This window comes from Hemiscyllium ocellatum, chromosome 7 (genome assembly GCF_020745735.1).
Source record: "Hemiscyllium ocellatum isolate sHemOce1 chromosome 7, sHemOce1.pat.X.cur, whole genome shotgun sequence".
NCBI classification, from domain to species: Eukaryota; Metazoa; Chordata; class Chondrichthyes; order Orectolobiformes; family Hemiscylliidae; genus Hemiscyllium; species Hemiscyllium ocellatum.
This window is the reverse complement of record NC_083407.1, coordinates 60,597,772-60,623,196: the sequence shown is the minus strand read 5'-3', so window position 1 is coordinate 60,623,196 and position 25,425 is coordinate 60,597,772. Positions and strand designations below refer to the sequence as shown.

Sequence of the window (25,425 nt, the reverse complement as noted above, 5' to 3'; positions counted from 1 at the left end):
GATATCAAATGCATCACTCCAATTAGCCTTCCCTGTTACCTCCCAAATTTGAGAGTCAGATATTACCTTCCCTTGACAAATCGATGCTGCCTGCACCAATTGATCTGTACTTTTCTAAATTAAGATTAATACTGTACATCATACATTTTCCAATATTTTGTCTATCAACAAGGTAGACTGACAAACTACTCGTTCAACTTTTTTCTCTTCCTAAATAATGATAAAATGTTAGAGACTTCCAGGATTAAATGGAAGGCAGAACCTTTCAGGTTATAACCACTGGATTATTACCTGAGCCATGTGCAAACTTTGGATTAAATTACTGCAAATTACTGAGGTGAATACATGATTCAGGGACTGGTTTCGAAGAAGTTGGTTTTGGTATGTGGAACACTGGCACCAGTATCGGAGAAAATTGAGGTGGTACCATTTCAACGGTCTAAACCTGATCCATGTTGGGATTAGTGTTCTTGCAAACTGCATAAGGAAGTAGAGAGGGTTTAAAATTAAAGGGGAAAGGGATCAAATGTTGAAAGATGCCATATACCTAAGAGTAAGGTGAGGAATTAATAATATGTGAAGGAAGTAAGAATCCAAAAAATGGCAGGAAGAACACAGACAGAAAAAAAAATCTAGGAACAAATGAATAAATCAGGATTTCATGTTTTGAAGAGAACACAAAGACAAAACTAAAGGCTGGACATCTGAATGAGTACAGCATGCAAAACAAAGTAAACAAATTGATAGCACACATTGAAGTAAATAAGTATAACCTGGTAGCCATTATGGAAGCATGTCTTCTTGATGACAATGATTGGGTCCTGAATATTGCGGGGTAATGACATTCAAGGCAGAGACATAGAACTATTAATCAAGGAATGACATTTGTGCAATAGTTACAGATAACCTTTATTCAGGAGATTAGGATGTAGAATTAGTTTTGGTGAGATGAGGGATATTTAGGAAAATAAATCACTGGCGGAAGTGATCTACAGGCCCTCTAATAGTATCTACAATGGGGCATAAAGTATTAACGTAGTAATATTAGACACATATGACAAAGAGGTAGCAATAATCATGTGTAATAAGATGGCAGTAATCATGGATAACTTTCATCAGCATATAAACTAGAACAATCTGATTTGCAGTAGTAATCTGGAATGAGGAATTCACAGAATGGTTTTCAGAGAGATGCCTAGGAACTGACAGGAGGTTATATTAGACTTGGTATTGTGAAATATGAAAGGAGTAATTAATGACTTCAGAGTAAAGGTATCCCTGTGTAGAGTGACACAGTATGTTTGGAATTTTACATCCAGTTTGTTAGGGTGAAGATTAGGTCTGAGACTAGAATTTTAAACCTAAATAAGGTCAACTATATGGATTTGAATGCTGAGCTAGCTTAAGTGAATTGGCAGACTAGGTTATGGGTTGGAACAATCGAGAGACAGCGACAGATAAGGGGATATTTCAGAATACTCAGAAGAGGAATATTCCAGCTATTAAAAAAAATTGTACAGGAAGAATCCACTATCAGTGGCTAACTAAAGATGTTAGGGAAAGTGTGAGATTTAAGAACAAAGCATATAACTGCACAAAGAAGAGTGGCAGGACAGATGATCACTCAGAATATGAAGAAAGACAGACAATAATGAAAAGATTAACAGAAGGAGAAACAAGTAGAAGAGGAAGGTAACGAAACATGTAAAAAACAGAATGTAAATGTGTCTAATGGTATTTTTAAAAAACTAAGTAAAATGAATGCTGGCCATTGTGAGAAAGGAATGAAGAATTAATTTTAGATAATGAGGAAATGGCAGATGAAATGAACAAATATTTTGCTTCTGCCTTCACTATACAGAATATAAAGATACCATTCCTGTAATGGTGGTAAATCAAGAGATGAAAGCAAGAGAGGAACTTGGTGAAATTACAATCATGTATGATGTGGTAACAGAACAAATTGATGAAACTATAGGCTGACAAGTCTCTGGATCCAGATGAACTTCACTCTAGCATCTTAAAAGAGGTTGCCAATGAACATTGGTATTAATTTTCCAAAATTCTCTGATTCAAGAAAAGTTCTATCAGCTTGGAAAACATCAAATATAACTCTTTGATTCAAGATGGGGGCAAGGCAGAAAACAGAAAACTATAGACCAGCTGCATTTATTGTGGAAAGGTAGTTAGATAAATCATAAAGTCATTGTTGCTACACACATTTCTAAACAATAAGGTAATTTGGACGAATCGGCACTGAATTTGTTGAAAGGAAATCATGTTTAACCAATTTATTCAAGTTTCTTGAAGGAGTACCATACACTGTGGTTAAAGGGGATTGTATAGGCATACCAAACTTGAATTTTCAGAATACATTTGACAAGGTGTCACATCAAATGATATTGTGCAAAATAAAAGTTCATGGTATGGAGGCATTACATTAGTATAGTGAGAAGACTGACTGGTTGGTAGAAAACAGAGAGTATGCATAGAAGGGTTGTTTACTGATTCAAAGGATGTGATGAGTGGAGCCCTGTAGGCAATTTACATCAATAACTAAGATAAGGACAGTGAAGGCATGGTAGCTAAATATTCAGATGACATCAAGATAAGTAGGAAAGTATACTGTGAATAAGTCATAAGGAAGTTGTAGATGGATATAGACAGATTGTATGAGTGGAGGGAAAAAAAAGCAGATAGAATATAATGTGGAAATGTGAAGTTGATCACTTTAGCATGAAGAATAAGAGTAGAGTACAACTTAAATGGAAAATGACTGCAGAATTCTGAAGTGAGAGATTTAGATGTTTGGTGCATGAGTCACAAAACATTAGTCTACACTGACAGCATGTAATCATGAAGGCTAGTGAGATGCCATTCTTTATTATGAGAGGAATTGAACATAAAAATAAGTATGCTTCAGTTACAATAGGGCATTGGAAGAACCACATCTTGAATACTGTGTGCAGTTTGTTCTCATGTAAAGGAATGATGGAAATGCATTAAAAGTTGTTCAAAAGATGTTTACTCTGATTGATATCTGAAATAAGCAGGTTGTTTTATGAGGATAGGATGGACTGGCTGAGCTGGTTTTCACTAATGTTTAGAAGAGTCAATTCTGACTTGATTGAAATGTATGACACTAGAATAGTCGTGACAAAGAGAACATGGATAGAATGTTTCCTCTTGCAGTCAGTCCAGAATCAGGAGGCACTGTTTTAAAGTTTGGTATTGCATTTTCAGGACAGAAGTGGGGGATTTTTTTTCTCTCAGAACATAGTGCAACTTTGGAACTCTTTGCCTTAGAAGGCAGTGGAGTTGATGACAGAGATTGATAGATTTTTGATAGACAGAGAAATCAAGAGTTATCGGGGTATATAGAATTGAGGAATTCTAAACGCACAGATCAGCCATGATTTTATTGAATGGGGCAGCTGGCTTACGGGCCTAAATGGTCCTTTTCTGTTCACTTCTGATATTTGAATGTTTATGTTCAGTCATAGGAGATTGGACTGAACCTTCAATATTTCCTTCATGCTTCTCTTAATATCTCTGGGATATATTTCATCTGTGCCTGATGATCATTTCCTTTCAAAGATGCTAAACCCCTTAATATTTCTTTGCTCAACCAATAATTCACATTCCTCCTTCTGAATGTCTGCATCATCCATATTTTCTTGCGAAGACAAACACAAAAGTATGCATTAAGAAATATGGGTAACACAGTGTTACTATAATTGAGAGATTGCTGAAATATCAACGGGATCTGTCTTGATTGTATCCACTCTAGGATATGCTCTGTGGATGTTTGAAAACCATTTGTCTGCCAGCCATATTTACAAATGTGTTAATTCTGGATGGTAGACTGTAAGTTGTTTTGAACCATGCATTTTGTTTTACAATTATAATTTTGTACAGTAAAGTTTATCCTTTTTGTCCAAAACTGGAATTTTGTGCCTCTATTTTCTTAGTAAGTACCTAGATTTCAAACTTTATCTACTTTAAGCAAAAAAAAATGCTACATGTTCCAACCCTGACTGAAACATAAATTTGGCAGTCTCCTCAAGGATCATAACAGAATAAAACAGATGAATAATTCGGATCTAGCCATATCTTATCAGCTATCCATTGTTGTTGCATTCCTGAGTTAAGATAAAATTATGCACAGGTACATTTCTGAACAACTGGCAAAACTTAAAACATCAAATAAATATTCTTTCTTTTGCATTTAACATTATTTATATGACACTAAATCTGACCCGATAGTGCTGAAAATAAGCAAGAGGGAGAAAAAGTGGCAAAATCTTAGCACTAGTTTCCCAATTAACAGTTGTTTTGCTTTGTGTCGTGTTTCATACCAGAAGAAATACAAAATGATGGAACTTAAATAGTTTTATAAGTTAACCTTAACAGCCAAATGAAAATTTCAGTTTAGCAAAACTATCTGATGCAATCAAAAATGAAAGACTGAGCACTAATTTTGTGACTGATGTTTTAATATGAATTCTTGGTAAGTGAAAAAATTCAATAGAAAGAAAATGTACTGGTTTGTACAATGAGATATCATAATTAATAACAGAAATTATTTTGAAATAAAAACTGTTGCCATATTGGTAAAGAAACTTTCAAAGAAATATAAGTCTCCTTCATTGAAACACAATAACCAATCTAATCAGTGTTGCTTTAATTGGAGCAGATGCAGAGCTGTTATTCAACACTATACCATGTACTTTGAATTTTGATGAGAAACACTCCCATTGGTCCCTGAACCAACATACTGAACATATAAGAAGTCAGTTGGTTTGGACACAGAATGGGTGTGGCATTAGCAATAGTGTCACAGTGCAAACTCAGTGTGAATGACAGATGGTATGAACTGTTTTCAGGTTTCGGCTTTATTTTCATTCAGCTGGAAAACTATATGCACCTGCTCCAGCTGCTCAGTTTTCCATGTCATTAGTGTGATGGAGATCTAAATGAAGGCGCAGTATAATGCAAAAGGATTGTTATGGAAGCCAAGAAGTATTCTTGCTAATTTTGCTCCAGATAAATCATGTACAAGATGTAAACACTTACATGTTTGGAGATGCTTTCAATAATACCCTTTAGAACAGCTGGCCTTATAACAATGAAGAGTATAGGAGGGCATACTAGCTTTACTTGAAAATAAGATGTCAATACAGTGAAGTTACAACAGAGGACTAGTTGGGTACAAAACAGCAGAGAAGCAAGCAACATACGGGACTAGACAATCCCATAAATAAATGATCAAATCTAAGCTCTGGTGTCCTGTCTTTATCCAGCTGACAATTGTGGAGTAAAAAATGAGGTCTGCAGATGCTGGAGATCACAGCTGCAAATGTGTTGCTGGTCAAAGCACAGCAGGTTAGGCAGCATCTCAGGAATAGAGAATTCGACGTTTCGAGCATAAGCCCTTCATCAGGAATAATTGTGGAGACAATTAAACTCACTGAAGAAGCAGGCCACACAAATCATCTTCCTCAATGAGGGAACGTAACATATAAATACAGAAGACGGGGTTGAAGCATTTGCAAGAATCTTCAATGAGAAATGCCAAGGACAATCCATCCTGGGCTCACCCTGACGTCCCCAGCATCACAGATATTAACCTTCATTCAAACTAATTCACTCCTTGTGATTATCAAGGGACATGAAGGCACTGAATACTGCAACAGCCATGGACCCTGATAACATTCTGATAATAATGCTAAATAATTATGCTGCAGAACTTGACATGCCCCTAGACAACCTATACCTTACAATGAGGAAACTTGCCCATGTATGCCTGTCCAAAAAAAAGGATAAATCCAAATTGGCATATTATAGCTCTATTAGCTTACACTCATTGATCAGCAAGATCTAAAGGGTGTGGTCAATAGTACTATCAAGCAGCACCTACGAACAACAATTTGATGCTCAATTTGGGTTCCACCAGGCCCAGTCAATTCTTGACCTGATTACTGTTTTAGAACAATCATGGATTCAAGGGGAAGTGAGGATGATTGCTCTTGAAATCAAGATAGAATTTCATCAGCTGTGCCATAAAAGAACCTTAACAAAACTGAAGTCAATGGGAATTTGGGGAAAACGCTCTATGGTTGGAGTCATGCCTAGCACATAGGAAGGTGACTGTGGTTGTTGGAGGTCAGTTATCTCAGCTCTAGGACATCTCTGAGGAGTTCTTTAGGGCAGTGTCCTAAGCCCAACAATCTTCAGCATCTTCATCAATGTCAATTACCCCATCATAATGTGGGAAGTAGAAATGTTTGCTGATTGCAGAAGAGTACCATTTGCAAATCCTCAGATACTGAAGTAATCCAAGTCCAAATGCAACTAGGAGAAAGTGAGGACTGCAGATGCTGGAGAGTCAGAGTTGAAAAGTATGATGCTGGAAAAGCACAGCTGGTCAGGCAGCATTCTGACCAGCTGTGCTTTTCTGGCATCACACTTTTCGACTCAAGTCCAAATACAGCAAGACCTGGATAATATCCAGACTTGGGCTGACAAATAACATTCATGCCAGGTTAGTTGCAGGCAATGACCATCTCCAACAAGAGAGAATCCACCAACTGCCCCTTGACACTCAGTGGTATCATCATTACTGAATCCCTCACTACAAACATTCAGGGGGTTACAACTCAACTGGAAACTGAAGTGGACCAGCCATGTAAACTCTGTCTATAAGAGTAGGTCAGAGGCCAAATCCTGTGAATTGTTACTCACCTCTTGACTCCTCAGTGCCTGTGCACAAGTCAGGAGTGTGATGAAATATTTTCAACTTGCCTGGATGAGTACATCTCCAGGAATACTCCAAAGCTTAACATCATTCAGGACAAAACAGCCAGATTGAATGACATCCACCTAACACCTTCAACGTTCATTCCCATGCCACTGATGCACACCAGCAGCAGACTGTACCACCTCCAAGTTGTACAACAACTCACTGGGACCTGGGACCCTGGCACTGTGAGGCAGCAGTGCTAACCACTGAGCCATCGTTGCTGGAACAAAATCCTGGAACTCTCTCCCTTACAACACCTTCTCATCATGGACTGTAGCAATTCAAGAAGGGAGCTCAGCACCAACTTATGGGCGGCACGGTGGCACAGTGGTTAGCACTGCTGCCTCACAGCGCCTGTAGACCCGGGTTCAATTCCCGACTCAGGCGACTGACTGTGTGGAGTTTGCACGTTCTCCCCGTGTCTGCGTGGGTTTCCTCCGGGTGCTCCGGTTTCCTCCCACAGTCACAAAGATGTGCGGGTCAGGTGAATTGGCCATGCTAAATTGCCCGTAGTGTTAGGTAAGGGGTAAAAGGGGTGTATGGGTGGGTTGCGCTTCGGCGGGTCGGTGTGGACTTGTTGGGCCGAAGGGCCTGTTTCCACACTGTAAGTCTAATCTAATCACTGAATTTCCTTTGCCAGCACCTACCACCTCTAACACCCAGAAGAATGGGAGCAACAGAATCATGAGAACACTACCACCTGCAAATTTCCATGCAAGCTACATATTGGAATTTATTACCATTCCTTCACTGTTGAGATTAGATTCCCTACAATGTGGAAACAGGCTCTTCGGCCCAACAAGTCCACACCAACCCTGCGAAGAGTAACCCATCTCCCCCCCTCTGACTAATGCACCTAACAACTATGAACAATTTAGCATAGCCAATTCACCTGATCTGCACATCTTTGGAATGTGGGAGGAAACCGGACTACCCGGAGGAAACCCACGCAGACACGGGGAGAATGTGCAAACTCCACACAGACAGTCGCCCAAGGCTAGAATCGAACCTGGGACCCTGGCACTGTGAGGCAGCAGTGCTAACCACTGAGCCATCGTTGCTGGAACAAAATCCTGGAACTCTCTCCCTTACAACACCTTCTCATCATGGACTGTAGCAATTCAAGAAGGGAGCTCAGCACCAACTTCTGAGCGCAATTAGGGATGGTACAAACAGCGACACACTTCCTGTGGATGAATAAAATAAAGCACATGAAGAAATGCCACTGGCATTATAAATATGCTGCATGCACTTCTTCTTCAAAGTTGCAGTTGGGATTCAGAAAAATGGTGTAGGATGTGCATAACTAAAAAGCCTTCTATTTTTCATGAACTCAACTGCAGGTTGCTCATTTTGAAATCAACTTGTCAGCTGATTTAGTGTGCAAAGTTGCTGCACAAAGTCTTCATAGAAGTTCAACTGCTGGATGCAAAGGTGGGAACAGGTGCAAAAGTGGGACATTGTAGGGTGCAATTGGGCTGACACATTGTGTAAATTACAATAGTAATAATACCTCATAAAACAATACTGTTTGTTGTGATTTACTCATTTTGATCAAAAAATTACTGTATTCCCTTCCTTTGTAATTCAATTTGTGATTTATTCAAACTTCATTCAAATATCTTATTTCATATAATTACCATTAACCTTTCTGGTACATCACCTTTAAAATTAATATAATTATCATCTATTGCCTAAAGGTAAATGGAAGATTAATTGTCCAATCAAAAGAAATTGAACAAAAATGGAATGATCTTGGTCTGCCACCAGACATTCTAAGACGTATAATGACTGTGGGTGGCTTTGGCGTGGAGATTGAATGGATGAAATTTTTTGCGTTGGGTTGCAGCATTCTTGATCCTGTAAGTATTCCTTATTTTATAATTTAGTTTAACAATATGCTGCAAACATCCTAGATGATTGGCAACTGTTCACTAAGTTAAATAAGTTTATTTAACTGGAATGCACTAGATCCACCCAAGATGTCAAGAAGTTACATGTGCAGAAAACAAGCGATCTTATCAAATGAAACATTTAATATTAAAATTGGAGATAGAAGCAGTCTTCAAAAAGGTTAATCAGATTGTAGATTATGTGTATTAGACATTTAAATACATTGGAATATAAGAATTGTAAGAAGTGTTTTATACCCAGATACCTGTTCTTCCCTTCAGTGAGATAATTTCTGATCTGTGACCTAATTCCTGGGCTAAACTTTCAGGGTCCTAGACGTCAGGAATGGGGTTTGGAAGTGGTCTCAAAAATGTTGGTACCAATGGGTATTTCAATTTCAGGGAGTCAATCCTGGTGCTGACAATGATCACCACTGCAGAACAGATGCCCAACTCTCCTCTCATTTAGGCCAATTGAACATGTTACAAAATATGTTTAGGACATACAGAGACCGACATTTCAATTTTTTAAGTACTGACAGACGTACTGTACCATCAGAAAGTGACCATCTAAAGGTGACAGGGAGAGCAAAAACTCAGCACCAGAGCATGGTAAAACATTGGTACCATTCCCCATCTCCTGGCATCATGGACAGTATGGCAAGTGACAAAGTTGTCAAAGATATTCAGGCAGTCACCTATTCAGAATTATGGCTTCAGCTTCCAGTGAAAAGCCAACCATCAGATTTTGGAACCCATGGTGAAGAGGGACAACACCCTTCACAGTAAGGGCAAAACATCAGGCATCAAATGACCATGAGAGAGGAAAGAAGGGCAGGAAGACAACTGAAGCCCATCTAATAATACAGGATCTACTACTGAGGAAGCAGCTACATGGGGTTGATAGACACACAATTTCTCAGACTTTTGCACTCCAGGAAAATGTTCACAGGTAAATATTTTCATGTCACCAACCTTACACTAGGCAGCAACTGGATGTCAGAACTTAGTACTGTCCATTATATTCAATGTGGCTGTGAACTTCTCTTTTACCTTCATTCGAGGATAAGATGTGGACCTTGATGGTACCTCACATAGGGTAGCAAATTACTACATCTTGTTGGTCATTGATGTCCTTTTCAATAGAGCTGACAGCACATCCATTTATCAACAGGCCCTGTTCTCACTGGGCACTGGATATTGGGTTTTACCTCCATTGCTGGATTCCTCTGATGCAGAGCATCACTTATTACATTCACTTAACCACCAGAGCACTGAGTGAAATTCATCCTAAAGCAGAGTGTGAACACACTCAATGTCTAAGTGGGGGCTTGTGAATACAGGAGCCTTCATGATGTATGTGCTTGCTTTGCTCACAGCTACAATGATCCTTTCACCTTCGGCCATGTAATCTACCTCAAATCTTCATTCCAATCCCCAACATACATGGAAGGATGCAAGGATATGAAAAATTCCTTGAAGAAATGGCCATTCATTGCTTGACAGGAGTACTAGACAAACAACCATTAACACTTGCACAGCAGAACAACTTTTGAAGAGTCAATAGGTTTCTGGAGATGTGCTTTTATTGTCTTCAAATATTCTCCTGCAAAGATCTCAGCCATGGTAGTGGTCGGCATAACATAACATAGAGAGAGAGATTGAAAAATACACTTCATTTGGGGAGGAATGGCAGCTGGAGATAAAAACAAGATGAAGAATTGGAAGTAGAATATGATAACACAGAACAGAGGTACCTGTGCTGCACGGTAAAATGGTCTTCTCTTATATACCTCGGAAAGAGGTACGCCCTCCCACCATTACAATTCCATTCAAATTGTCATCATTGAAACGAATCCCTGAGTGTCAAGCATTCTTACGTTCCTCTATGCAGATTTTAATATAAATCACAGACCTTTCCAGCAGGTCAACAAACAGCATCAATGATGACAACCATCAGTGTCTAATGAGTCCCACATTGCATTTGACCAGGTTCCATTCAAACACCCATTGGCTTTAATGGTCAGGAAACACATATCAGTTAAGGGTTCATCCTGTGAAAAGCTGAACTTCAATCAATTTCCTACAGAAGGTGAGTTTCTGACCAAAAGGCAAAGCTTTTTCCTGTTTCCACCTGGTGACAAGAAAAAAATCTACTTCAAGTACCTTTGTTCCTTCATACTTCCGGATAACAAAAATCTATCAATTCAGATTTAAAATTTACAGTTGATCTGTTGTCATTAACAGAACATATTACCAATCTTCAACCGCGCTTCATGGATAGCTTTGTTTCATAATTTCCTTTCTGAAGATAAAAAAAGGAAAGGGTTGATCTGTACAAAATAATAATCAGGCAGTAGCTGGATATTGTGCCCAGTTTAAGATAGTCCATTCACTAAAGAATTTTGCAACTTGGAAAACGTAATACAAATTCCTCAGATGCCAGATTTAATTAGGAATGGGTCAGATTTAATTAGGAACGGAAATATATTTGTGATGGGAAACGTGAGTAAAAGTATATTTAGTGGTCACTTAATTGCTGGCAAGTGGGAGTTGTTCCATAGGTGGCAAATATGGAAATATACAGGAAAAAGAATTGTATAGCCACAATATTAGAGTTGATTTATGTTGGAATGTAACCTGCCAGCAAATCATGAAGACTTTGATTTTTATTCACAGAATATTACGAACGCCATGAAATATGCCTTTGAAATTTTAAGCTCAAGTGAAGACGGTGGTCGAATCCCTTATACCACATTTCGATTCCTCTACAGTTACCTTGCCATGATAGATGGTGAAATTCATCGATCACAGATTGAGAAAATGTTGAACAACATTGAGCGGCAAGTGTAAGTACATTGTGTTTTGTATGATGTAAATATATATTGAGTGACATACATGACATACAAGGGTTACCAGTTTTCTTTAAACTCCTTCCTTAAATCACGGATGATAAAGTCGGATATCAGGTGAGTTACAGAAGGCAATAAGAGAAATGATTTAAGTTTAGGAGATGTTAGATGTCAAGAAAGTCATTTTAGAACATCTCTTTCAGCACTCTACAAGGTTCATTTAGTTCATTCACCTCTTTTTAAAGTGAAAAGACAAATAGGTTCCAGAAACACGCCGGGCTCTTCTGAAAGAAAAGAAGCATGAGGAATTACAGATTTGACTTTCATGCATATAGATAGAGATCCTTTTTAATTAATGACTACTAGTTGCTGGAGACATAACAGCAGAAAATGAAAAAAGCCTTTCAACCTTGGATGTCACAGTTAGAATGATCAACTGTTCTTTAAGAGTCGGATCAAAACAAAATGATTCTTTTTAAAAGTTTGTGGTTTTCACCACATATTGCTTTACAAATACACCGCATTAAAAATCATTTAAAATTCATGTACTTTCCCTGAGTAAACCCATTAGAAGGCCACTTAATTGAGCCAGACAAGACTTTTCTTGCCACATGGCAATCAACCATTTATTTTGATGCATTTAGTTTAGAACCAGCCCTTCAGCTCACTATGTGCTACATAGATCTGATGCAGTTTATCTAAAGGTTTAGCATTACACATCTATATGCATACAGATGTACAACATTCTTCTTTTGGAAGTAGCAGGTACAAGAGTAGCATGGTGTGCCACACACAAGCAGTGTGAACAGATCACAATGTTAAATTGCACCGAATGCTGATTTGGCAAGTCAACTGCAAGTTTGGGCAGATAGGTTATGTTACTGTCCACTATTAATCTGTGTTAGGTGAACGGGTATAATGGGGCTCTCATATGCCCGAGTTAGAGAGATCACTATTCCCACTGAGGATGAGGTGATTTTGAATTCTTTAAAGTGTTTGTGGGAATGTTGAGTGCTATTGGAGGGCTTTATAGAAGTTTCTAAATTCATGGTTAAGTGGTGCTGGATACATTGAAGGGGTTTGATGGATTTTATACAGGAAGTATGTTTTTACTGTCAGGAGGAAGTATGCTTTCGATAGTAAGCATAATCATTGCAGTCCCTCTTGTAGATGGTGTGTTGTGTATAGAATAAGACAGGTGTGTTTAGAAGAAGGAGGAGGAAGGGAGTTTACAACTCACAATTACCAACAAGAACAGTTCTTACTCCCACATCAGACAGTAGTAGAGTCTGAAGTGCCTATATTTTACAAACCTGACCTGATGGTGTATAGCAGAGCAAGGAGGGTGTGCCAGTTGCCACAAAAACAATTGTGTCCTGATTTTTTATGCCTCAGGATCTTTCAATATTGAAGTAGGTAAAAATGGCCAACATGCCATGCATTGCTGCATCAGGAAGATGAGACAGACCCAGCTTGAAAGGGGAGGGAACTTCATCACCTTAATTTCCTTTTACAAGAGGAAGACTGGCTATATAACCTTTCAAATCTTGTGGAATCTCCATCAGTGCAGGATGCCACTAACTACCTGCACGTGGCTCTGTGGACTCCATATATCAATAGGAAACATATCACAACAGCTCAATGATCATACAGTTGGTATGCCCTTGCATAGCAGAGTCAGTTTGTGAATGCCTACTATGTTTATGAATGTCTGCTATCCTGGATGGTTTAGCCATTTCACTTGCCACTGCTCTTGGTGACCTGCTCATCACTCCCCTTGCTGCTTCATCCTTTCCTCTGACCACCCCATTCATCATCTGGCCTGGCACTTAACTCGAGAAGTAGGGCAGAGAATGGGGCATAGGGTAAGACAGTAAGGGCTCTTACTCAGAGCTTCTCTAAGCCACCAAGCGTTGCAATTTATTTCAAGAGAACCAAGCTATTACATTAAATAAATGTAAAGTCAAAATATGAAGCCATTGCACACATCTTGCAGCCTCGCTGGCAGTGATATCACAGACACAGTGGTCTATGGACTGTGAGTGCTCCCTTGCAATTGCCATAGCAACAAATACAGAGTTTCCAATAATATACATATAACAGAACCGTACACTTTCGTATGTTCTCTTTATCATTATCATGTGGGTACCTTTGCCTGTACATTTATTAACTCAGTGGACTGAACAGTTGATTTGCTTTTTTGTGAGATGCCAACAGTGAAAACACAGATTTCTGCACCTCTTTGAGAGCCTGAATGCCCGTCTAAGCACTGGTCCCCACAGGCATGTTAGAATTAGTTTTAGCCTGTATGCACCAAGATAGGCTAGTGTAATAACAAGCATGAATCTCATGACTTCAGTCTGACCAATAAGATGGTGGTTAGTTTCTGCATGTGCTGCAAGGGAAGCTAAGGAAATGGACACCAGAAGGAGGGATATACTAGGTCCTTCTAACAATGCACACAAATGGTAGTAAGCACATGTTTCATACTGACAGATTTGTGGAAAATATCAACGAAATCAAACCAGAAAAGTATTTGCAAAAGTTTAAATGATCTATTCTCAGAAAAGTGTTTGTTACTGGCTAAAGTTAGTAGGGCAAGTAGTAATATACCTCATCTGCAAATTTGAAAAAAGACATGGATCTACGGGTATAGGAAGCCACGGTGAATATACGACTTCCAATATACAACAGTTTGCTACTTCCACGGGCAGAGTCAATAATGTTGGAGTGCAAATATAATCAATTTATTTGATGTTACGGATATTCCACAACATTGATACTGTTAGGCCAACAATTGCAAGTCCAAAAATGTGCCCTAATCTTGCATCTGTCATAATCATTGGAATCAATCAAATGTTGAACACACAACTAGATCAAAGCAGACAATACAAGAAACACTTGCAGAACTGAACATCAGTGAAGAATAGAATACTTCACTTATTTTAAATTAGTGGGGCTATAATATCAGCTCTGCTCTGTGGAGAGAAAAATGAAAATCCAAGAGGAAAACAACTTATTCAGAATAAATCCAAAAATGAGAATACCATCTCTGAGATGGTGATGTCCTTAGGGGATACTTCCACACAGTTCACCAAGGTGATTGAAGAGCTGGAAGAGAACAAGGAAGCAAAACAAACTATAACACCTGTGTCATCAATCCAATGAAATTATTATCTATTACCAGAAGATCTGGAATAAACCACACATGAAACAGATCAGCTTCAGCTGGACTAACTCCAGAGGCATAGAATTGAGCTGAAAAGCAATTCTGAAGAAATTATCAGATCTTTAAAATCAAGTCGCGATGCACAAAGTGCACAACAAACAGCTTCTTATTGGGCAGTCTTTTCAGAAATAATTGCCTACTATACTGCTGCAGAAAAAGAACTCAGGCAGGACATAGAGGAAACCAAACAACCACTGAAGCAGAAAGGGTAAGAGGTCCGTACGTCAATGAAACAAAAAGGAAAATAAACACGGAGCAGCTGAACCATTTTAGAGCAGGTCATGAAAAGGAAAATATATTGGCCAAGAGGAAGCTGAACATTGACAGTACTGGAAGAATCGAGTGCAAGTACAGAAACTTCAAAATGAGTTGGAAGCTCTTAAGGAACAAAACTAAATGTCAAGAAGATCTGTGAAATAACTCCACCAAGGCTGGAATCCCGTCACCAAGTCACCCTTCATTTACACATACATAGTGCATGACCTTGACCCTGCTAAGCCAGAGCTAGCTTGTAGAGTGAGTAAAACCCTTGACATTCCTGGTTTTTTTTTCTTTTTTTTCTTCTTTTTTTTATATATTAACCCCCACACTACCGCCTAACTGCAGTAGTGCTTATTATTTTTATCCCCAGTACCCATGGTGTGTGTGTGCAGCTGTGAGACACAGTGAGAGACAAGGTGTACAAATCTTTATTCAACTTCCACCACCAGGAAAAGTAGGAAAACACCCGAGTGGCCTGTGACAAGCAGTGCCCTTCACATCAAACATTCCTGGTTATATCTGTCAGCCAGGAGTCACTGATTAGACCAGGTTGACAGCTGACATTGTTCCAATCACCACATCCTTCTCCTTTGAAGAGACAAAGGCCCGTTTTTTTTTCTTGAAGCTTCTCCTGGGGCTGTTTTGGGCCAAGTCCGGTTCCTGTGACTCTGCTTCCTATACCGACAGTATAAACTGCCTCTATCAAGTAGACAGGTCTTGTGTCTGGCATTGGAAATTCCTGATGCCATTTTAACTTGCCCACCCCAAAATCCAGAAAGATCCATTTTAATCTGATGTGGAATATTCTCCCCATTAGCAACTCTGCTGGAGCTATCCCTGTGGTTGCATGAAGGATGGTCCTATAATCAAATAGAACCAGGACAGTTTTGTATCGAGTGAAGCTGTGGGCTGTTTTATTAAGCCTACATTTAAAGTTTGGACTACTCCATCGGCTAGGCCATTGGACAATGGATGAAGCTGTCTTTACATTAGGAATGCTACTCAACTTTAGGAAATACTGAAATCACCTGCTGGTAAATGAGGTCCTGTTATCTGTGATCAACACCTCCAAGAGTCTGTGTATTGCAAATACGCGCACAACTTTTCAATCATCATCCTCATATTTGACGAAAGGACTCTATGCATGCTCAACCACTTTGAATGGGCGCTCACAATGACTAACAACCTAGACCCCATGAAAGGACCAGATACTTGGCATTAAACCGAGTCCAGGCTTTACCCAGCCTTTCCCAAGAACATAGGGCAGCTGGTAATGGTACTTTTTAACCTTGTTAGCACTCTGGGCACTGCCAGAGAATGGACTGTTCTAATGCGGCACCACCAGAGGCGGCTCAAGATATCCGAATTTGCCACTTGGACTCCCAGACGGTGTTCCAACTTGTAATCCTATGCAGTTGGAATGACAGCTGAAAATGTGTTGCTGGAAAAGCGCAAGCAGGTCAGGCAGCATCCAAGGAACAGGAAATTCGATGTTTCGGGCATAAGCCCTTCTTCAGGAAATTTCCCTGAAGAAGTTTCCTGAAGAAGGGCTTATGCCCGAAACGTCGAATTTCCTGTTCCTTGGATGCTGCCTGACCTGCTGCGCTTTTCCAGCAACACATTTTCAGCTCTGATCTGCAGACCTCACTTTCTCCTACTTAGAATGACAGCCCCACACTGAAGCCATGGGCACCACTGCCTTGTCCTCTTTAACTAGACTTAGCAGGAGTTTGTGAACATTATTATTAGAAATTTATATCCGTAAAGGTATTGGTGGAATTTTCTCATCAATTATGATCGCTAAACCTTCCTTCTCTATCTGGGATTATCATTGTTCAGCATCAGCCAAAGACGGGAAGCATACACTATCAGGTGTTACTGTCCGCTAGGCCACCAGTGAGGCAACACCACCCTGAAGGGGAAGGCATTGTATATCAGCACCACATCTCACTTGGGATCCTGGGTGACCTTAGATGAAGATCACTGCTTCTACACTTCCCTGAAGGCTACATCTTGGCGACAAGAACATTTCTAAGGCTGACTCTTTTTCAAAAGCAGATGTAAGGGTGCCAGAATAGAGGTCAGGTTATTTGTAAATTTTCCATAATAATTCATCACCTTAAGGAAAGACCAAAGTTCTGGTACAGATGCGGGAGCCAGGGCTCCTTTGATCACCCTTACTTTATTTTCCAATGGGTATAGGGTGATCTTATCAACTCTGCAGCTCAAGTAGGTCACTTTGGGTACCTGGAACACACATTTTTCCCTTCTAAGGTGTACACCCACTTTGAAGAAACATTTAAGGATTATGTCCAAGTTCTCTAAATGCTCTTTACTGGTCTTCCTGGTTATTAGCATGTCATCCAGGGGTAGACTTTGCAAAATATTCTCCATCGTCCTCTGGAAAATGGCACAGGCTGATGATGCCTCAAATGGCAGTCTTGTATATTGGTACAAACCCTTATGGGTATTAATTGTAGCAGAGATTTAGCAATCCTCATCTAATCACAGTTGCATGTACGCATGGCTCATATCCAGCTTCGTGAAGATCAGTCCTCACCCCACCCCACAATCAATTCTTTGATCATGATCATTAACCAGACAGCATGTGGAAGCTTTGAGAGAGGGAGAGGCTGGCAGCACTAGCATGTGTGTGAAAGTGAGACCAAGCATCAAAATGTTAAATATGTGTCCTGATAATTGATGGATATAATCAACTGGGCTATCATACAATTAACACCTAAGACATTGGTGCTATTTTGGATGGAAGTTGTTCATGGACATTGAAACACTGGAGAAATCATTTACTTTTTCTGGCAATGTACTCAGTTCTCAAGCTAGACTCCAGGAGTTGACTTCCCTGGCCACTTATTCAAATTGTATCTTATTCCCATTCCCTTTACAGGGTGTGACTTAAGAGCCTCTGAATTCCCTGCAGAAACGAGATCCGTCTCCTTCTATTCATAGAGAGTTATAGAGTTCTAAAGCATGAAGACAGGCCCTTCAACCCAAACTGGTCCATGTTGACCAAAATGTCCATCCATGCTGACCCCATTTCCCTGCACTTGGCCCATATCCTTCTAATAAAAAGTGAGGTCTGCAGATGCTGGAGATCACAGTTGAAAACGGGTTGCTGGTTAAAGCACAGCTGGTTAGGCAGCATCCAAGGAACAGGAAATTCGACGTTTCGGGCCAGAGCCTGATGAAGGGCTCTGGCCCGAAACGTCGAATTTCCTGTTCCTTGGATGCTGCCTAACCTGCTGTGCTTTAACCAGCAACACATTTTCAACCATATCCTTCTAAACCTTTCCTATCCATGCATTTATCCAAATGCCTTTTAAATGTTGTTAATGTACCTACCTCAAATACTTCCACTGGCAGCTCATTCCACATTCGTACCACCTTCTGTGTAAAAAGTTTGCCCATTAGGTTCCCTTTCATTCTTTCCCCTCACACCTTAAACTGATGCCTTCTAGTCCTCGATTTCCCTACCCTTGAAAAAAGACTGACTGCATTCACTCTCTCCATGCCCCTCATGATCTTATACACTTCCATAAGAACCCCACTCAGTCTTCTACGCTTTAAAGAAAAATGCCCTAGCTCATCCAACCTCGCCCTATAACTCAGACAGTTGAATCCTGGCAACATCCTTATACATTTCTTCTGCACTCTTTCCATTTTAATAGCATCCTTCTTCTAGCAAGATGACCAAAACTGAATACTCCAAGTACGGCCTCAGCAATGTCCTGTACAACTGCAACATAACTTCCAACTTCTATACTCAATGCCCTAACTGATGAAGGCCAATGTGCCAAAAGCCTTCTTCACTGCCCTGTCTGCCTGTACCTGATCTCTAAGGTCCCTCTGTGGCACTGCAGTCTTTAATGCCCTACCATTCACCATGAAACTCAGACCTTGATTTGACTTGCCAAAATGTAACGCCTCACATTTATCTATATTAAACTCCATTTGCCATTTTCTTGACCTACTTCCCCAGCTGATCATGGTCCTGTTGCCATTTTGGATAACCTTCCTCATTGCCCACAATGCTGCCTATTTTAATGTCATTAGCAAACTTACTAATTATGCCTTGTACATTCTCATCCAAATCATTGATACAGATTACAAACAGCAATTGGCCCAGCACCAACCCTCAAGGTATATCACTTGGCACAGGCCTCCTTCCACTAACAAGCATCCTTCACTATTACTCTCTGCTTCCTACCATCAAGCCAATTATGTATCCAATTTGCCAGTGTCCCCCTGTATTCCATATGATCTAACCTTCCAGAGAAGCCTACCATGTGGAACCTTATCAACTCCATCAGCTGCATCTGAGAACCTGGGAATCCTCACCCTGATGTAACACCACTTCTCTTTTCATCACCAAAGTCTTCTAGCTGCAGATTACATGCACCTCCCTGACAAGAGGGCCACAGAGCTAGTGCAGCTAGTTGTATGCCACACTAATCATGCAGTGGTGAGCCCTTTCTGAATGTCTAATCAGTTGGCAGTACGTTTCACACTGGGCACCATACAATCTTTGATGAAGCAGGCAGCATGTAGTTTCCATATTATCTGCCTCAGTATGATTAGGCTTGAGTACATATCATGGTCTCCACATTCATTATCAGACCTAATCAAAATTTTCCCCTTTTGTATTGATATGGATTGTTTGGTTGATCATTCATAATTGAAATTTTATAATATTTATAATTGTGTTTAAATTATAATTTCAGTCATAAATGTTATATCTATATAAAGGAAAGCTGGAACAAGCAATCAAGTCTTTTTTTGTTTACATAGTAAACAATTATTTATGAAGTATTTACTGCTGTGCTGTTTGCACCTTTATTGTACCTTTTCCTTGTGACCTACAGTGCTGAAAATGATGGACTTGTCAGAGTGAGTGATTTCACCAACTGCTGACCGAACAAGTAATATATCATCCAGCGACTTCAGAAACTTGAAGGTTACGTAATAGATGAAATTAATTTCATCTTTAGAAAACTCACCTCTTGATAATGGAGTTACTGTGTCAGTAGTGCTGCATAAGTTGCATAGATCAATAAACCTCTTACTCTAGTGAGGTCATGTATTTTCTGAGGTCTGTGTTTAATGTATCAATAACAGACATGTTCTATTAGCTGTTAACATCCATAAAGCAACTCATTGATTTGTTCAAACAATTTTGCTTTCTTATTATCTGAGGACATATCTAATCAACATAATTATCAGCGTTGCATTAGCAGAAAATTTAGCAAGTTCAATATTAATTAATGTTTTATTATGTTCATTTTAAAAACAATTATAAAAAGTGACATGTTATATTACTGGTTGATATCAGTTTTATGTAATGTATTGTGTGCAAGTATAACAAAAGTGTAAATCCAAAACTTCAAATGTAACAATTCTTATCTACTTATTGCTGAGAATCTCCAAGTGTTTTATCACCCATAATGCATCAAATATGCTTTCCCACTCATTCTGTAACTTACTTTCCAAGAAACATTTTCTGTAATTTTATTCATTTATCCTATGGATGAAAAAGAAGAGCCATTTGGAAAAAAGGGTGAATATACTTCAGAGATTTGAGAAGATTGAATGCAAAGAAATGTTGTAACTGAGTACTGTGCCAGATATCGCACTGGAAGCATAGTTAGATGAAAAACAAATAGATGGAAAATGTTATAGTTTAAGGCACTAATTTTCTTCAGAGCGAAGATGTCACCCGTTTTAAGCATTGCAAATTTCTTCTATAAAAATGAAAAGAAAAATCCAAAGCCTATTCAGCAATTCTTCAAAAGACTGCCTAAAATGACACTGCTCTCCAAAGTTGGCCACTTCAAAATACAAACACAGTGAAGGCTACTTCACAACCTAACAGGCACCTCTGGGACATTCTGATGGCGATCAGGAAATCCACCAAATTTTCCCGCCCTTACTCTTCTCTTCCCAATTCTTATAAGGGCCGAGTTAATTATTAGATGAATGTCAAGTTCATGAAATTATTGTTTTCCAGCTTGTATAGCACTACAAAATCATTCTTGTCATGAATCCCTTCAAAACAAGGAATTCTTTCACACCTGCAAGAAGGCAAGTGGAATATGTGGCAAGTGGAATGTTTGCAAGAGGTGAGTTATTCATGATAGAATACCCAATCCTTGATCTGTTATAGTAGCTAATACATTTATAAGACTGGATCAGCCAAGTTTATGGAAAATGGCAATACATTAGGATGTTGATAGTGTGGGGTTTAATGATGGTAATGCCATTGAAAATCATGAAGAAATGATTACATTCTTTCTTATGGGAGATGTTCATTATCTGACACTTGCGTATCCTGGATGTTAATTTGCAACATATCAACCCAAGCTTGAAGCTTATCTGTGGAGCTGAAAAACAAATTAATGCCAAGTAATTATCAACAAACATTTACATTTCTGATATTATGATGGAGGGGTGACGATTGAAAAACAGCTGAAAATAGTTGAGTCTAAGATTCCCTTAAAAAGCTCCCTAATTGTTGAATTGTCTGCTACTGATAAATCTACATATGAAAGGATTGCAACATGTTGGTCTGATCCATTGTTTGTGGAATAGCAGTCTTTAGAATTGTGTTTCAATTGTGGCATGTTTATAATTCTGTATTGTAGTCACACCAGGAAAGCACCTCAATTTTAGGCATGCTTGGTTTGCTTTCTGGGAAGCTCTCCTGCAATCGTTGTTAAACCAGGGCTGATTCCCAGACTAAATTTTAATGTTGGAATAAGAATATGCCAGACCGTGAGGTTACAATTTTTGGTAGAATGCATTTCTGCTTGCTTATTGAATGTTCCATTTTGAGCTGCTTCATCAGTTCTTTACCTATTTAACACACTGGCATTGTCATACAATATAATGAAGATTCTGGGTAATCCAAGATGGAGGACAGGAAAATTTTTTGGCTGTAACAGCCTGCACCTTTTTTGAGGTATTTTAGGTGTTGGGGGTGATTTCCTCAAATTCCAGGAGTAGCAATTATTGTTCTATATGCTGTTGCATTGTTTTGCAAATTTTGGAGAAAACAAATGTCAAAACAACAGCAGTTTTAAAAGGGAGAGTAACAGACAAAGGAAGCACATGGTGAGGTCAATGCAGGAGAGAGAGAGCGAGACAGAGAGACTGACAGAGCAGTGAACCTGCACAGTTACTGGCTTTGCTGTTTGAATTCATGTATCGCTGGACATCAGAATGCATCTGGGAAGATGAACAAACAGTGAAATTCATAACTAATCTTGGAGGAACCTATTTGGGAGAGGTCTCAGCAAGGAAACAGAAGTGAATATTTAAGCGTGGCCTTACTGTAGGTCTGCAGTAGTGAGTAGAGTGGGTTCTTTCTTGATTATATGTTTTTTGAGATATGTCTCTTGATTAAATTTAAAATATAAGCCAAAAATATTAATTTAAATTGGAGCAGGGTTTTGTAGATGAATACAACGATGCAATTTTCTGGGTCTGTAGATTGTGAAGGAGCAAAAATGGCCTTCAGTAGAGTGATATGCTCTTATTGTCAGATGTGGGAGTTTAGGGAGAGTTTACTGTTTACTGTAGATTATATCTGCAAGAAATGCCATTGGTTGCAAATCCTATCAGAGCGAATGGATTGGTTGAAGAGACAGTGAGAGGCAATGAAGGATTTACAAGAGCAAGGGGATGTAATGGATGGCAGTTGTAGGAAGGGAGAAAAGCCACAGATACAGTCACATGGATGGGTTAACTCCAGGAAAGGTAAGAGAGGTAGGCAGTTAGTGCAGGAATGTTGTGGTTCTGCTCGCCGAGCTGGAAGTTTTTGCTGCAAACGTTTCGTTCCCTGGCTAGGGACCACAACAACGGATACCCGAGCTACAAATCTTCAATCAGATGTTAGTGCAGGTGTCTTCTGTGGCTATCCCCATTTCAAACAGATATGCTGTTTTGGAAAATGTAGGGGGTGATGGATGCTCAGGGGAACATAGCACAAACAGCCAAGTTTCTGGTATTGAGACTAGCTCTAATGCAATGAGGGGTATGTCGGGTTCCAAGAGATCAATTGTGTTGGGGGACTTTCTAGTCTGAGGTACAGACAGGCGTTTCTGTGACCAGCAGCAAAAGTCAGAACAGTGTGTTGCTTCCCTGGTGCCAGGATCAAGGATGTCTCAGAGAGGTGCAGAACGTTCTCACGGGGAAGAGGGGACAGCAAGAGATCATTGTCCACATTGGAACCAACAACATAGGAAGGGATAAGGTTGAGACACTAAGAGGAGATTACAGAGAGTTAGACATGAATGTAAAAAAGGAGGTCCTCGAGATTAGTGATATCTGGGTTACTCCCAGTGCTAGGAGCTGGTAAGGGCAGGAATAGGAGGATCAAGCAGATGAATGCATGGCTGAGGACTTGGTATATGGGAGAAGGATTCAAATTTTTGGATCATTGGAATCTCTTTTAGGGTAGAAGTGACCTGTACAAGAAGAATTGATGGCACCTAAATTGGCAGGGGACAAATATGCTGGCAGGGAGATTTGTGACAGCTGCTCAGGAGGATTTAAACTAGTAAGGTGGGGGGGTGGGAGAGGTGGGACCCACGGAGATAGTGAGGAAAGAGATCAATCTGAGACTGATAAAGTTGAGAACAGAAGTGAGTCAAACAGTCAGGGCAGGCAGGGACAAAGCAGAGAACAAGGTAGGACTGATAAATTAAATTATTTATTTCAATGCAAGGGGCCCAACAGGGAAGGCAGATGAACTCAGGGCATGGTTAGGAACATGGGACTGGGATATCATAGCAATTACAAAAACATGGCTCAGGGATGGGCAAGACTGGCAGCTTAATGCCAGGATACAAATGCTATAGGAAGGACAGAAAGGGAGGCAAGAGAAGAGGGGGAGTAGTGTTTTTGATAAGCAATAGCATTACAGCTGTGCTGAGGGAGGATATTCCCGGAAATACACTCAGGGAAGTTGTTTAGGTGGAACTGAGAAATAAGAAAGGGTTGATCACCTTATTGAGTTTTATAGGTCCCCTAATAGTCAGAGGGAAACTGAGAAACAAATTTGTAAGGAAATCTCAGTTATCTGTAAGAATAATAGGGTGGTTATGGCAGGGGATTTTAACTCCAAACATACAATGGGACTGCCATCGTGTTAAGGGCTTAGGTGGGGAGGAATTTGTTAAGTGCGTACAAGAAAACTTTCTGATTCAGTATGTGAATGTACCTACGAGAGAAGGTGCAAAACTTGACCTACCCTTGGGAAATAAGGTAGGGCAGGTGATTGAGGTGTCAGATGGGGAGCATTTTGGGGCCGGCAACCATAATTCTATTAGATTTAAAATAGTGATGTAAAAGGATAGACCAGGTCTAAAAGTTGAAGTTCTAAGCTGGAGAAAGGCCAATTTTGACAGTATTAGGCAAGAACTTTCAAAAGCTGATAGGGGCAGGTGTTTGCTGGGAAAGGGATGACTGGAAAATGGGAAGCCTTCAGAAATGAGTTAACGAGAGTCCAGAGAAAGTATATTCCTGTCAGGGTGAAAGGAAAGGCTGATAGGTACAGAGAATGCTGGATGACTAGAGAAATTGAGGCTTTGGTTAAGAAAAAGAAGAAAGCATATGTCAGGTAGAGACAGGATAGATCAAGTAAATACTTAGAAGAGTATAAAGGAAGTAGGAATGTACTTAAGAGGGAAATTAGGAGGACAAAAAGGGGACATGAGATAGCTTTGGCGAATAGAGTTAAGGACAACCCAAAGGGTTTTTATAAATACATTAAGGACAAAAGGGTAACAAAAGAGTGAATAGGACCCCTCAAAGATCAGCAAAGCAGCCTTTGTGTGAAGCTGCAGAAAATGCGGAAGATACTAAACAAGTATTTTGCATCAATATTTAATGTGGAAAAGGACATGGAAGATATAGAATGTAGGGAAAGAGATGGTGATATCTGGAAAAATGTCCATGTTACAGAGGAGGAAGTGCTAAATGTCTTGAAATGCATAAAAGTGGATAAATCCCCAGGATCTGATCAGGTGTACCGTAGACCTCTGTGGGAAGCAAGGGAAGTGATTGCTGGCCCTCTTGCTGAGATATTTGTATTATCGATAGTCACAGGTAAGGTGCCAGAAGACTGGAGGTGGCAAACGTAGTGCCACTGTTTATGAAGGGTGGTAAGGACAAGCCAGGGAACTATAGACCAGTGAGCCTGACGTCGGTGATGGGCAAGTTGTTGGAGGGAGCTGAAAATGTGTTGCTGGAAAAGTGCAGCAGGTCAGGCAGCACCAAGAAGCAGGAGAATCGACGTTTCGGGCATGAGCCCTTCTTCAGGAATCATCCCTGAAGAAGGGTCTCATGCCCGAAGCGTTGATTCTCCTGCTTCTT

General features: G+C 39.8%; 1 protein-coding gene across 1 annotated transcript in view; it reads left to right on the top strand.

Moving 5' to 3' along the window:
• The window catches only part of LOC132817356 (ropporin-1-like), a 38,404-nt gene extending 18,439 nt beyond the window's left edge, over positions 1-19,965 (top strand). The window contains exons 3-5 of the mRNA XM_060827765.1: positions 8,503-8,664; positions 11,374-11,543; positions 19,917-19,965. Coding sequence (XP_060683748.1) covers positions 8,503-8,664; positions 11,374-11,543; positions 19,917-19,965 — 381 coding nt within the window. The remainder of the gene's footprint in view (positions 1-8,502; positions 8,665-11,373; positions 11,544-19,916) is intronic.
• The last annotated feature ends 5,460 nt before the right edge of the window (positions 19,966-25,425 follow it).